This window comes from Tursiops truncatus, chromosome 16 (assembly GCF_011762595.2).
Source record: "Tursiops truncatus isolate mTurTru1 chromosome 16, mTurTru1.mat.Y, whole genome shotgun sequence".
Lineage (NCBI taxonomy): Eukaryota > Metazoa > Chordata > Mammalia > Artiodactyla > Delphinidae > Tursiops > Tursiops truncatus.
The window spans coordinates 11079987-11094439 of NC_047049.1; the positions used below are offsets into that span (position 1 = coordinate 11079987).

The following is a 14453-nucleotide window of genomic DNA, read 5'->3' on the forward strand; positions in this document are numbered from 1 at the left end:
GAACAATTCTGTATATGTTTCACACACAAACTAACATAGTAATGATTATCCTAAATATTTCTCTAGACAACTATTTAATAACCAGGCTCCAAAGCAAGTAAAACTTTTAAAAATCTAACAAACCCCAAAATCAGTTGCAAAGTGAACAGGACTTTCTCACACTGGTGGCAAAGTAAACTAATACCTTTACAGAAATCAACCTAGCAGTATGTCTCTTGTGATTTATTTAATCTTTAAAATATACATATTCCTTGGGAATTCCCTGTTGGTCCAGTGGTTAGGACTTGGCGCTTTCGCTGCTGTGGCCCAGGTTCAATCCCTGATCAGGGAACTAAGATCCCACAAGCGCCATGGACAAAAATAAATAAATAAATATAAATAAAAATAAAATGTGCATATTCCTTGACCTAGACATTCCATTTCTAAGAACTTATCCTAAAGATATAATTGTAAAAATTTACCCATAAGAATGTATATCAAAAAGTTATTTATAATAGACAATCAGTGGATACAATCTAAATGTCTAATAGAAACCTGATTAAATAAATCATCTTTTACTCATATGGGGAATTCTCTAGAACCATTAAAAACGTTATAGAAAAAATCTTAATAACACCTAAAATATGTTCACAAAAAACATACATAATGCTTGCTTGCTTGTTCATAAAAAACATACATAATGCTTGTGTTGGGACTTCCCTGGGGGCACAGTGGTTAGGCATCCGCCTGCCAGTGCAAGGGATACGGGTTCGAGCCCTGGTCCAGGAAGATCCCACATGCCCTGGAGCAACTAAGCTCGTGCACCACAACTACTGAAGCCTGCGCACCTAGAGTCCATGCTCTGAAACAAGAGAAGCCACCGCAATGAGAAGCGCGGGCACCACAACGAAGAGTAGCCCCCACTCAGGCACAACTAGAGAAAGCTCATGCACAGCAACAGAGACCCAACGCAGTCGAAAATAAATAAATTAATTAATTAAAAAAGAAAAAAAAAACAAAACACTATGCTTTTATCTTGAAAAAAGGATAAGAAAGACATAAAACAAAATAAAAACAGGGTTTTCTAGCGGCAATTTCTATTCAGTTGGCTATTCGGCATTTTTCAAATTTTCTGTACTGAAAATACTTTTAAAATCAGAATACAATTATTTTTTTAAATTTTTATTAAAAATCATTTTAGAATATTCTATCAATGCAAATGTACTGAGGTTGATAACTGTACTGTGGTTATGTAAAAAATACCCTTATTCTCAGGAAATACACACTGAAGAATCTAGGAGTAAAGAATCATAATGTATTTAACTGATCTTCAAATGTTTCCCCCCAAGATTGCACATATACAGAGTGAGAAAGTAAGGGAGGGAGGGAGGGGAGAAAAGGATACTCCAACACGTGTCAGCGTGCACGTTCACAAATGATAGAACAAATGTTCATGACAGGTAAATCTGGATTAGGGTACTGGGGTGTTCTCTGTCCTATTTTTATTTTTGCAACCTTTTTTTTTTTTGCTGTACGCGGGCCTCTCACTGCCGCGGCCCCTCCCGCCGCGGAGCACAGGCTCCAGACGCGCAGGCTCAGCGGCCATGGCTCACGGGCCCAGCCGCTCCGGGGCATGCGGGATCTTCCCAGACCGGGGCACGAACCCGTGTCCCCTGCATCGGCAGGCAGACTCTCAACCACTGCGCCACCAGGGAAGCCCTGCAACCTTTTTTTATATTTAAAATTGTCATTTTAAAAATTCTTAATTAGGAATCTTTACAAAATTTCATCAGCAAACAAAGTATACTAACTTATATTACATGCTACAAATCTGGTTACTTTCCGATATGCTGAAATCCAACATTACCAAGAGTTTGTGTATTGGTAAGATTTAAATTAGATGGTAAAATGGAACCCATTCTTCATCCCCAAGAGAGAAGTCAGGTTACACTCTGATCGAAATACTATTATCTCTGCCACACTGGGCTGGGTTCTTAATTCTTCCTTTCAGTCATTTCCCTTTTTTTTGATTCAGTTCACTTCCCTTTGGAAGTCAGTTGAATAATTAGTGGGGAAAAAAGGCATAAAGGAATTTCATAAAATTTACCCAATGCAAAAGTTATTCCATTCCTCCCCTGAGACAGAGTTTGACTGTCTAGATCCAAACTCCATAAATGTAAATAAAAGAAATTATTGGAGTAATCAATTTTAGTCCCACCAATTGAGTGTTTTGATTGAGTAGTATAATTAAAAAATGAGAAGCTGGCAGTCTGCTAATAATTGCTCCGACTTTCACATGTCCCTAGATGACATTTGTTATTGGTATGTTACATTAAATCTGGAAATATTGGCATATGGTTAACTCATTAAAATCAATTACTACTTCCATAAATAGATAATATAAACTGAAATATGAACCATTCAATGAGCTATCTTTAAAAGATTGTTTACTTCAAAGCATGTAGCTTAAAAAAAATACCCTCTGAAAATAATTTGTCATCATATTGATTATTAAAAGCACAGTGTTGGGCTTCCCTGGTGGTGCAGTGGTTGAGAGTCCACCTGCCGATGCAGGGGACACGGGTTCGTGCCCCGGTCCGGGAAGATCCCACACGTCGTGGAGTGGCTGGGCCTGTGAGCCATGGTCGCTGAGCCTGCGCGTCCGGAGCCTGTGCTCCACAACAGGAGAGGCCACAACAGTGAGAGGCCCGCGTACGGCAAAAAAAAAAAAAAAAAAAAAGCACAGTGTTTTCAAAAACACAGGTTAAGATGAGAGCGATTAAAAATTACAGTGAATAATTAGGATATAAAAAACATGTTTCCATACCGATGGCAGAGATCCTGGAGGCATCTGGTACATCTGAACAGGGGGTCCAGAGGGCGGGGGATGGGTAGGATGGGCCGGTGTTTGGCCCTGCTGCAGCTGTGGCGGTGCAATATAAGGATTAGCCCTGCTGCTTACAGCTGTGTGGCGATATGGATTGTATCCTTGTTGGGGCGTTCCTTGGGGTGGGCTCCCAAAATTTGAAGGAGGGAGACTACTAGGCTGAGAAGGCAGATAAGTATTTATTCCCGTTTGTGAAGCAGGTGGAGCACCATAGTGAGCCTTCGAAATGGATGGTGAAAATGCATTCGACATATCTTGGGATCCGGTGGTAAAAGGGAGAGCAGTTGGGGGCTTGGAGAATGCTGACTGTCCAGCCGATGTTGCTGCAGTTAACGGTGACTGTCCAATATTCCCAAAAGGATCACTACTGCTTGATACCTGAGAGAAGTAACTAAATGTCTGTGGGGTAGACGTGTGAGCAGAAGTCTGACCAAGGAAGCTGTCCTCCTCACCCACATCTGTGGAATCCTCTGAAAGGGAACAGAAGGGTACATGGTTTAAAGGTATGCCATCACTCTGTAGATAAGATTCTATACCGCAGATCTAGCAATTATACCTCTTATTTTGTTGTTCAAACTTACATTTCTGCATTAAAGACAATAATGAAAAACTTTTTTTTCTTTGAAATAAATAACTAGAAAACATGAATAAGAAACAAGAGGGAAAAATACTAACTCATTCGTAAGCTCACCTCCCAGAGACAATCACTGTTAACACGGTTAATATTTTGATACATACCTTTCCACACTTTTAAAATAAATATAGTTATATACTATTTATTTTGTAGACATGTATAAATTATGTAGACATATATGTATATAGGAGAAGGTTTTAAAAATGGAAACAAAATCTATACTCCTAGTTTTACATGTTATTTTGAATACTGTTTTTTCCTGGTAAGAAACAATTCAAATACTGTTCTGCTACCCAAACACACAAAACTTTATTTCTACAGTAATGACAAGAAACTAAAGTACAGATATTAACTCTGTTGACAACAAGGGGTGTGTCAGGGCTCTTACCTACAAAGCACTCATTATATAAGTGAACATGTGGTATTTGTATTCCTGAGGCAAAGTAGGTCAACCGTTAATTGCCATCCCTAAAACCACACAGTATCACAACCAGATAGTCATTAGAGAATGCCAAGTCACTGGAAAAGTCATTTTCTAACTAAGGGAAGTTCTCCTCACTTCCCTTTGCCCAACTTGATCTTCACTGTGGGTATTATTAGCATCAAACTATTTATCCTCTCTTCTGCTACCAAGTCCTAAAATAGTGATAAAAACATTTTCCTTCTACATGGCCTCAAAAGTCCAGTCTGGGCTTCCCTGGTGGTGCAGTGGTTAAGAATCCGTCTGCCAATGCAGGGGACATGGGTTCAAGCCCTAGTCCGGGAAGATCCCACATGCCGCAGAGCAACTAAGCCCGTACGCCACAACTACTGAGCCTGCGCTCTAGAGCCCACGAGCCCCAACTACTGAAGGTTGCATGCCACAACTACTGAAGCCTGCACGCCTAGAGTCCGTGCTCCGCAACAAGAGAGACACCGCAATGAGAAGCCCGTGCACTGCAACAAGTAGCCCGCACTCACCCCAACTAGAGAAAGCCCGCGCGCAACAACAAAGACCTGACTCAGCCATACATACATACACACATACATACATACATAAATAAACAGAAATAAAAAAGCCCAGTCTACCTTTCCTCAGGAAACTTTTAGGAGGCCTTAGCTTCTAACGTTGTCTTCCTCTTCCTAATCTTTTCCTTCTCCCATCTCATTCCCTCTCATTTCCAATTCCCTCTTATCTCCCACTGCTGGAGGCATAGAGCAGATCAGGAGGGTGGACCCTCTCCCAGCACACAGGCACACTAGTCCCTGCCATTGAGACCTGCCAAAGGGTGGCCTTTCAAGCTCTGAGCTCCTTCTTGACCTTTACTGAATGAGGCCTTCAGCTCTTAGACTGCTCTCATTATATTTCACACACATCAATTTAACTGAGATACTCCACTATTCAAAATACTCCTCTGAGTTGTTTCTTTGTAACTAAAAATATCTTCCTGCACAAGGCCCCCCCCCCCCCCCCCCCCCCCCCCCCGGCACCCCAGGCACTGTCTGCTTATATCGTTCTACTTTTCTGATACATTTCCGATTCCTACCCTCTCTTTTCAGTCACATGAACCTCACTTGGACTCAGATTTCTTAGTTGATGTCTTAACATCTAAAAGCAGAGGAGAAAACCTCTGTGGTGTCTTTCATCCTTTAAGACAACTTGGGATCAACCTGATCCAAGAGACTTTTTTCTGATTAGCATTAATTACAAACAAAATACTGATCTCAACAAGCTGCCAGCCTCACCTCAGGGGCACTTTCTAATTACATGTGGACACATCTGGCATCAAGAACCATAACTTTAATAAGCACCTGTATACTTGTGACACTCCCAACTCTGTCTCAAACTGAGACTGATCTTATGTGTCCCAGAACCTATCTTCCAACTGCCTCCTCAATACTTTTTGACAGGTTCAGCCACATATACCTCAGACTTAGTAAGCCTGAACTGAATTTGTCATCTTAACTGTCCCCCTTCATGTCCCCCCTTTTACACATATCACTAACCTCAACAGATGTCTGCCAACATCCATCCAGACACTCAAACCAGAAATCTCCTCTCTCAGACTGCTCCCTCCCCCTCACACCCTTCATTTAATCATTCAGATCCTCATTAAAGAAATATGTACACAGTATCCATTACATGCCAGGTGGTGCTATGTCTTGGGGCTGAAACTGAACAAAGAGAAGGGGACTCTGCACTGCACAGCCTGGACCCCCGTGAGTCACTAAATACCATCAATTCGACTGTGTAGAAATCTCTCATATCTGTTCCCTGCTCTTCACACCCAGTGTGGCTGACCAGGGCTAGAGTGCCACAGGCTCCTGCCTGACTCGCAGTGGCTTCCAGATCGGCCGCTCTTGCTACGGTCAGCTTCACTCTGGTGCAATCTCTGCAATCTCAGGAAACTCCAGTCTTTCTGAAACACACCTCTAATCCCACTGCCTTGTTCAGAACCCTTCAAGGGCACCCTCCACACCCCACAGGGTAAACTACAAACTCCTCAGTGTGGTGTCTGAGGCCCTTCGTGATCTGGGCCCCGCTGACCACTTGAAGCACTCACCTGCATTCACTCTAGTCACATGGAGGGGTGCAGCGGGGGAGGGACGGGGCGAGAGGGAAAAAGCACGGGATGGAAAGAGAATGTGAGCACCTACCACCAAATCCCACCAAATCAGCAGGTTTCTCTCACACCTCCAGACTCTCACATCTCTGTCTCCCCAGACTCCCTAATTTCTATGTATCCTTCAATATTCAGCTCAAGAACTGCCTCCTCTGTGAGGTCCTGAAGGCCCGAGGGATATCCTCTCCCTGGTCAGCCAGCCTGACAGCCACAGCTCTCAGAGCAGCCTATCAATCCCTCTTTCCAGCCGTCATAAACCTGTATCACAATTACTTACACAGCTGGGTACACTGCGTCTGTATATACTGTGCAGTCGTGAGGGCAATGCTGTCTGCTCCTCTGTGTCTCCCGGACACCGGGAACAGGGCCTGGCAAACGGAAGCTGCTCAATCCAGGTTTGTGAAATGGAATTGCTTCCTATGTGTCTCTTTCACTGACATGATTAACTGTTGCTTCCAATGTGACAGGTTCTCCTTTTGTCTCTGGAAATTATCTGAATGGGTTTCTAATGATCAAATCTTTTTTAAAGGTAGAAAAATATTTGTTACAGAATTTTAGTTCTAAAAAGTATTAATTTTCCTATTAAAAAAATAAACCAGGCTTCCCTGGTGGCGCAGTGGTTGAGAGTCTGCCTGCCGATGCAAGGGACACGGGTTCGTGCCCCGGTCCAGGAAGATCCCACATGCCGCGGCACGGCTGGGCCCGTGAGCCATGGCCGCTGAGCCTGCGCGTCCGGAGCCTGTGCTCCGCAACGGGAGAGGCCACAACAGTGAGAGGCCCGCATACCGCAAAAAAAACAAAAATAATAAAAAAATAAATCATCTCCAAGAAACAATAGTTTTCAAGACAGGTAAGTTATCCTGTTACTTAGCAATGAAGATGTTTAGCATTTACGGACAGTAACAGACACAAACAAATTATATAGCAAGGAAGATGGGGCATGAATCAAACATCTGTGAAGCAGAGGATGTCATGAAAACCCCATGTACAGCCTTATTTATTCCTGCAACCTCCCAAAGCATTCTGCTCCAGCCATGCTAGTCCTCCACCAAAAATGGCAATGATGAACCTTTCAGCCACACTATCAAAACAAGACATACATATTCCTGACTGCCACCCTTTCATTTATTCAATAAGTTTCTATTGAAAAATCGGTCTACAGCATACCAGACACTGTTCTAGGCATAAGTTCCTGCTCTCATAGAGCTTACATGTTAGTGGGATAAGATAAACAAATATGGGACTTCCCTGGTGGTGCAGTGGTTAAGAATCCACTTGCCAATGCAGGGGACAAGGGTTCGATCCCTGGTCTGGGAAGATCTCACGTGCCACAGAGCAACTAAGCCCATGTGCCACAACTACTGAAGCCTGTGCGCCTAGAGCCCATGCTCCGCAACGAGAAGCCACAACAATGTGAAGCCCGCGCACCACAACGAAGAGTAGCCCCCACTCACCATAACTAGAGAAAGCCCGCGTGCAGCAACGAAGACCCAACGCAGCCAGAAATAAAAAGGAAAATAAATTTAAAAATTTTAAAAGGATAAACAAATATTTGTACACATCAGGTGGTGATAAGTACCAAGAAGAAACGTAACACAAGGGAAGAGGAACCATCATGTATTGTCTCTGATTTGCCCTTCTTCACTTCTCCATGAAACTTTCCTCAGTCTTCCAAACAAGAATAAATTATTCAACAGGAAAATATTCAACATTTACTGAGGATCTATGTGCTAGGCACTAAACAAGATCCTAGAAATGAAAAGGTAAATAAGTTATAGCTGCAAACTTCAAGAAGCCCACAGTCCAAATAGAGAGGCAGACATGTTTATTTCTCAAACATTTATATAACACTATGTGCCAAGCACTATATTCCGTGCCTGACAAAAATCAGTTCACTTCTCATCACAGCCCATATGGAAAATGAAGAACAGAGAGGTAAAGTAATATGCCTGAGGTCACACAGCAAGTAATTGGCAGGGCTAGGGCTGGAATACAGTCTGTGCTCCCCAACACCAGGTCTGGGTTATGCCACGTAATCGTTAAAAAGCAATCTCCCTAGACAATAATAAAGATATGTACAAAGTGCTAAGATGCACACAGGAGTAGGGACTTGAGAACAAGCAAGGGCTCCTTAGAGAAAATGATGCATCGCCTTGAAAGATGACTGCGTTCTGTACCTCTACTTTGCAAATACTACGTGTCTATCCTAAGAGATATCCTACAGTATCCTAGGAGAGGAGGAGGCACTAATTTTTTTGCATTCCCTGCAAGCACCTGAGTGTCCAACAGGAGGTGTTCAACAAAAATCTGTGGAATGCCAGTTCAGGAGTGTCCAGCACTGGGAACAGTTCCTTCCACGAAGAGCTTGGCCCCCGCCCCCAACATCCCAAAGTCCTCAGGACACTCAAACCTGGCCACTGATGGCCCTGGCAAGGTACCAGAGGGTCGGGTCCAGGCACAAGGAAAACCTCCCCTCCGACCCTCGCCACCGCCCGCCGCCCGCCCACCTCCCCGCACACACTTGCCCCACCGGATCCTCATCTCCTTATTACCTCCGGGCAAGAGCAGGGAGGCCGAGGCAGCGGCAGCCTGGGTAACTGGGATAAAGGGCACGTTGAAGCTGAACTCCGTGGCCGAGGAGGAGAAAAGTAAGTTCGTGCCCGACGAGGAGTTGGAAGCTGCGCCTCCGCCACCGTTAGGTTTCCTCTCAGCCATGGCTGCGGCCCACCTTCCGTTACACGTCTACTGGGGGCCGGTGCGGAACCACCAGCCGGAAACCGGTCACTGTCGGGGCCAACAAACTTCCGCACTTGCGCACAAGGGCCGGAACTCCGGACGGCTGGTCAGCCTCCCTCTGCCTTCTCCTACGATGCCGCCAGGAACCAACATGGCGGCGCAGGCTTCACGCCCGGGTCCTAGCACGTGACACCCTCGGCCGCTGCCGGGGCCGGAAGGGAGGCAGAGGTGGAGGCCGCGACTGAGGTTGGAGCGTGGGAGAGGGAATGCATCTGGTTGTGAATCAAAGTACTAATCGGCACTGAAAATCTCGGCTTGCGGGGGGCTCTCTAGGCTTCCTAAAAGTACCCACAGAAGCGTCTAACTAGATAAAATTTTGGAGGAACAGCGAAAGCACGCAGGCGCAGGTAGCAGAGTGCTAAATGCTGACAGAGGGAGGAAAAGGTGTGGGGGCCATTTGCAGCTAAAGTCTAGCCAAACTCACCAATTGTAACCAAACACCCGCATCTAACCCGCCCACGTTGTTTTGAACTGAATTGAACTCTTGTTTGTCATTCGCCCAGAAATAGAAATGGTAGAACTTTTGAAGTTTTTAAGCCAAAGAGAAGAAAAAAAAGTTTAAAAGTGAAACCAGGGAATTGACATTTAAAATAGGCGTGTGACTTTTTAAATAGTTTTCTACACCTGTCTAAAATAATCTGACTAGTTTAATCCTAAAATGCACTATGGATAATTTGGATATAATTGTCATCTTTCACATAGTTAGAGATTATGAAAGAAAAAATAACAGATAATCAACTTCTTGGAGGGTGGGAGAGGGATAGAAGAAACCCAAAAGAAGCTTTCAAATAATGAAACTACCCTCTCCCCCAGCTGTTCACACCTATATAGTATCTGTTTATTTATTAATTCAACAACTAGTATGCTTACTGTCAAAACAAAACAAAAACAAAGCCAGATACTAGTTTAAAGCAATAAGGATAGATTTTTATTGCATTAAGGAAGTGGGTTCATCGTGAACTGAACTTCCCAAAAACAAAAGGCTGGAGACTTTAAAGACTGGCGTGTGCTAAGGCAAAGGCATCGAAGGGTGCCAAGGGGTGTTGGTCCATGTGACTGGGCTTGTTAATTGGCACTTATATGGAGCAGAAATTAACTTCTCATATCTTTATGACATGCAGTGGTACAAGTTAGAGCAAGGTACCCACCAGGCTGGGAGGAGACAGCTCTCAGGTCCTTGAGAAGGCAGTTCTGGGTGACAAAAGATTTATATCCGAAAGGGGTGGAGAAAGGTTTTATAATCGCAAGCTTTCTAAAGTAACTGCTTTAAGGGAGGTTCAGGGCCTATATGCCTATCACCTGGTTTGGGTTGGAAGAAACAGTAAATTCTCCTGGCAGTGTTGAGCTTTCTCAGGCAGGCATTTTAAGGGGAACAGGGTTCATCCTGGGGACATAGCCTTAAGCTGTTGGTAGCCATTCTAGAGTTTGGTCAAGGGGGTCTTTGTCATTACTATGGGTGGTCGAAGCAGTATACTAAACATTGGGGTACCATGGTATACAAGATAGACACAGGACCTTTCCTTCTTGGAGCTTACAGTCTGGTAAGGAAGACAGACAACTAAACACATAATAACAATAAACTGAAGTGTGATGAAAATAATGTACAATTTCTCAAAGTGTGTTGTGTGGAATACTGACACCATCAGGAGAGGGAGGTGTAACCCTTTTAGGGGAGGGATAGCAACTATTTAGAACAATCAGACCATCAACAAAGGACCTACCTCATCTGGAGTGACATGAAAGTCTTTCCTGAAGAAGAAATATTAAAGTTGACACCTGAAAGCCAATGAGTAGAAGTTAACCGGAAAAGCTTGGAGGAGAGGGACCGGAAGAAGTGGTGAGAGACAATTACAGATAAAGTTACAGTATGTAGGGTTACCTTAAGATGCCATATTTTTTTTTTGCGGTGTACGGGCCTCTCACTGTTGTGGCCTCTCCCGTTGCGGAGCATAGGCTCCGGACGCGCAAGCTCAGCAGCCATGGCTCACGGGCCCAGCCGCTCCGCGGCATGTGGGAGCTTCCCGGACCGGGACACGAACCCGTGTCCCCTGCATCAGCAGGCAGACTCTCAACCACTGCGCCACCAGAGAAGCCCAAGATGCCATATTTTAATGTTAAAAGAAACATGGGTTACCCCATGGCTGGAGCCTAGTGAGCAACTGGGAGAAAGCTGGGAGATAAGAATGAAAAGTAGACCAAGGCCAGATGATACAGGGTCCTTACAAGTTAAGAGCAAAAGGGACTGAAAGAAGGATTTAAAGGAAGGTGGAGAAATAACATTTGCTCTGTAGAAAGTTCACTCTGTCTTCAGTGTAATAAAATAGATAAGGAAAGAGCAAGCTTCGGGAGCAGAAAGAACAGTTGGCCGACTGATGCAGCGGACCAGCTGAGCAATGATGGTGGCTCAAATTAGAGCGATTGGAGTAGGAATGAACAGAAACAGGAGTAATTTCTGGGGAAAGATGTCAGATTGAACAGCTGTATCTTCATTTTCTTCTTCCTGAAGCTCTGTTGAAAACACAGATGGATTTGCTTGTTTTTTTAGGCATAAACCCATAAGGATGAGGAAAATGGGAGAAGATTTGGCAGCAACAGATTTTGGAAGGCACCAAAAAGTAGGCAAGTAGTAGATGATTTAGCAAACCAGTAATGGGGAACACTCAAAGGCAACATTATTTGCACCACAGGATCACCAAAAGATTTAGGACCTGATGACCTCAGGCACCTCTGGAAGTGGCAGTCCAGTGGAAGAGAGAGGTCCTATAATTAGGAGGATTGGTTAAAACTGTTTAAGAAACAGACCCCCTCCCCCACTCTCAGTAACTGGACTATTGACCATCCTCCTTAAAGGAAAAAAGCTGGGGCTTCCCTGGTGGCGCAGTGGTTGAGAGTCCGCCTGCCGATGCAGGGGACACAGGTTCGTGCCCCGGTCCGGGAAGATCCCACATGCCGCGGAGCGGCTGGGTCCGTGAGCCATGGCCGCTGAGCCTGCACGTCTGGAGCCTGTGCTCCGCAGCGGGAGAGCCCACAGCAGGGCGAGGCCCGTGTACCGCAAAAAAAAAAAAGGAAAAGAGCTGAGTTTTCCCTTCTGGAGAGGGTAAAACAGAAGGAAGATTAAGCAAATACGTACATACTGAGTAATAAAACACCCTGTTCCACAAACCCAGCCCAATTTCTTCACTCAGCTCCAAAAACACTAGCTGCTGGGTCTTCAACCTCTAGGCAGGAGATTAGAAGCATCTTGTTGGGATCACGGAACAAAAGATCTAGAGAGAATTAAATCTGGGTTTCGCAATGAGACAGCCCAGAGCAGAATCACCCCCTAATTAAGCTCACAATCAACAAGCCCCAGGAACACACCCTCCACTAACCCAAGAGCCTCTTCTTGGTCACTGATTTGCACCTCTGGTGTCAGCTCGGCTCACAATGGACCCTAAGTGCCCCTGAGCCACTGGTGGCTCCTGCGCCTATTGTAGCTCCTGCAAATGCACCTCCTGCAAGAGCTGCTGCCCCTGCTGCCCCGTGAGCTGTGCCAAGTGTGCCCAGGGCTGCGTCTGCAAAGGGGCCTCGGACGAGGGCAGCTGCCGTGCCCGAGGTTGCGAAAGCCTGCTCCCAGGTGTAAATAGAACAACATGCGTGAACCTGCCCTTAAAATTTGTTTCCTACTACCCTGACCGGCTTGCTACATTCCTATTTCCATGAAATACTTGTAAGAAAATAAACTTATCTAGACAAAAAACCAACAAGACCCATGTATATGCTCTGAGCTCCCAATCACCTTTTTAGTCCCCATGCTTTTTGTTTTGTTCAGATATTCATTCAGCAAATATTATTATGTGAACCTGCTCCTATGCCAGACACGGGGGATACAAGAGTGGACAAATGGGCAGAGCCGTGACAGTTCACACTCTAGGGGACAGCCACCCTCTCTTGCTTCCATACTCACCTCCACCTGGCAAGGCAGGTGAACTGGGAGGATGAGACACAGGTGACTGAAGGGAAAGTGTGCTAATTTCTGATTCAGGGAACACAGTGGAACAGGAGGACAAACTGGAACCTAAAAATGGAGATGCCTGGCCATTAGATATATGGCTCTGAAACTGAAGAAAGAAGTCCAGGCTTAAAATGAGATGTAGGAGGCATCAGCTCACATGTAGGTGATTCAGAAATTGTGGGAAAAGAGCCTCGTGTTCTGTCACTGTCAGAAATGGCCATTCTTTTGGAGGAAGGTTTGTGTTGCTTTCTGTATAAGGTGATGTGCTGGGCACCAAGTCAGGTTGACAGATGTGATCAGAAAAAGCACAGGTGGGAGGTAGTCCCCACACTTTAAATACGATTACCACATACTCGAGAAGATTCTTTAACCTGGAAGATAGTGATTCAAACAAGACCCACAAAAGGAACAAAAAATGGCAATTTAGAAGAAATTACCGACACAAGAAGGCAAGAACTTTCAAAAATCTATCAATAATATCTTCAGAGGGATCTGCAACCAAGAAACAAGATCAGGTGATGTTTAAGAAAGAAAAGACAAGAAATATTTAGGGAACAAAAAAGAAAGTCAGTAGAAGGAAAAAAAGTATGAGGAAATTTCTCAAAAAATAAAGCAAAAAGACAGATGGAAGCTAGGAGAGAAACCTAAGAAAATTAGATTGCCATGCAAGAAAATCCAATATCTGAATTTTAAAAGCTCTGCTAAGAGAGACAGAAAGTACAGGGGAGGGAATCATCAAGGGAAAAAAAAATTTTTTTAATTCCCAGAAATGAAGTATACAAGTTTCTCATTGGTACCCAGCACAATGGTTGAAAACATACATACTGGAGCATTAGAGACAAAGATCTCTAAAGGTTCCAGAAGGATAAAAACAGGTCAAATGCAAAGAAATTCAGCTCCCAAAATATTTACCTCTCAAGCACACTTTCTAAGAAAATATGAAGGACTTGCTCCACCAAAAGAAAAAGAATAAGGCTAAGAAAGTCTTCCTATGGGGGGATGCAGGTAACATGATAGCCAACACAGGTGTACAGGGGAATTCAAGCAAATTCCCAAACAGACCCCAAAATGCAAGGACTCAAACAAATGTTCGTGTCTCACTCACACAAAAGTACATGTTGGTGACCAGCTTTTGTCTTCAACATGGGGCTTCTGAGGCTGCTCAAGTTGTTGCCACCCAAGGAAGTTGGAAGGGGTCAGGCAGTTCAGGGACAAATGTCCCATCTTAACAAGTGAGACAGAAGTTGCACACATCACTTTTGTTCACATTCCACTAGTGTGAACTTCGACAAAATGCACTCCTTTGGGGTGCAAGAAGAGCTGGAAAATACACTCCCCGCCTGGGTACCCACATCGTAACTACAATTCTGTAACTATGGAGGAAGAAGATTTTGGTGGGCAAATGGCAGTTGCCATGGCAGTCTGTCCCTCTGGCCATAATGTACCCACCCTTATTCCCAAATAGAACATAGTCATGCCCCAAGGCGTAACCAGCTGCATCCAGCTTAAAAGTCCAGGATCTCTAGGCAGCTCAGCCCTTTCCAATGCATCTGGATGTGG

General features: G+C 44.5%; 1 protein-coding gene across 10 annotated transcripts in view; it reads right to left on the bottom strand.

The window, feature by feature from the left end:
- SEC23IP (SEC23 interacting protein) overlaps positions 1-8882 on the bottom strand; it is a 95410-nt gene extending 86528 nt beyond the window's left edge. For 8 of the 10 annotated variants that reach the window (XR_012326875.1, XR_012326872.1, XR_012326874.1 and 5 more), the window contains exons 1-2: positions 8656-8881; positions 2807-3336 (exon numbers count right to left, since the gene is read on the bottom strand). Coding sequence is in view for 5 of the 10 variants with exons in the window: in XM_019940128.3 (XP_019795687.1) it covers positions 2807-3336; positions 8656-8818 (693 nt within the window). In the remaining 5 variants the exon portion in view is untranslated. Of the gene's footprint in view, positions 1-2806; positions 3337-8655 lie in introns of all 10 variants that reach the window. The other 2 variants (XM_073793892.1, XM_019940130.3) reach the window with 1 other exon arrangement.
- Positions 8883-14453: the final 5571 nt, after the last annotated feature.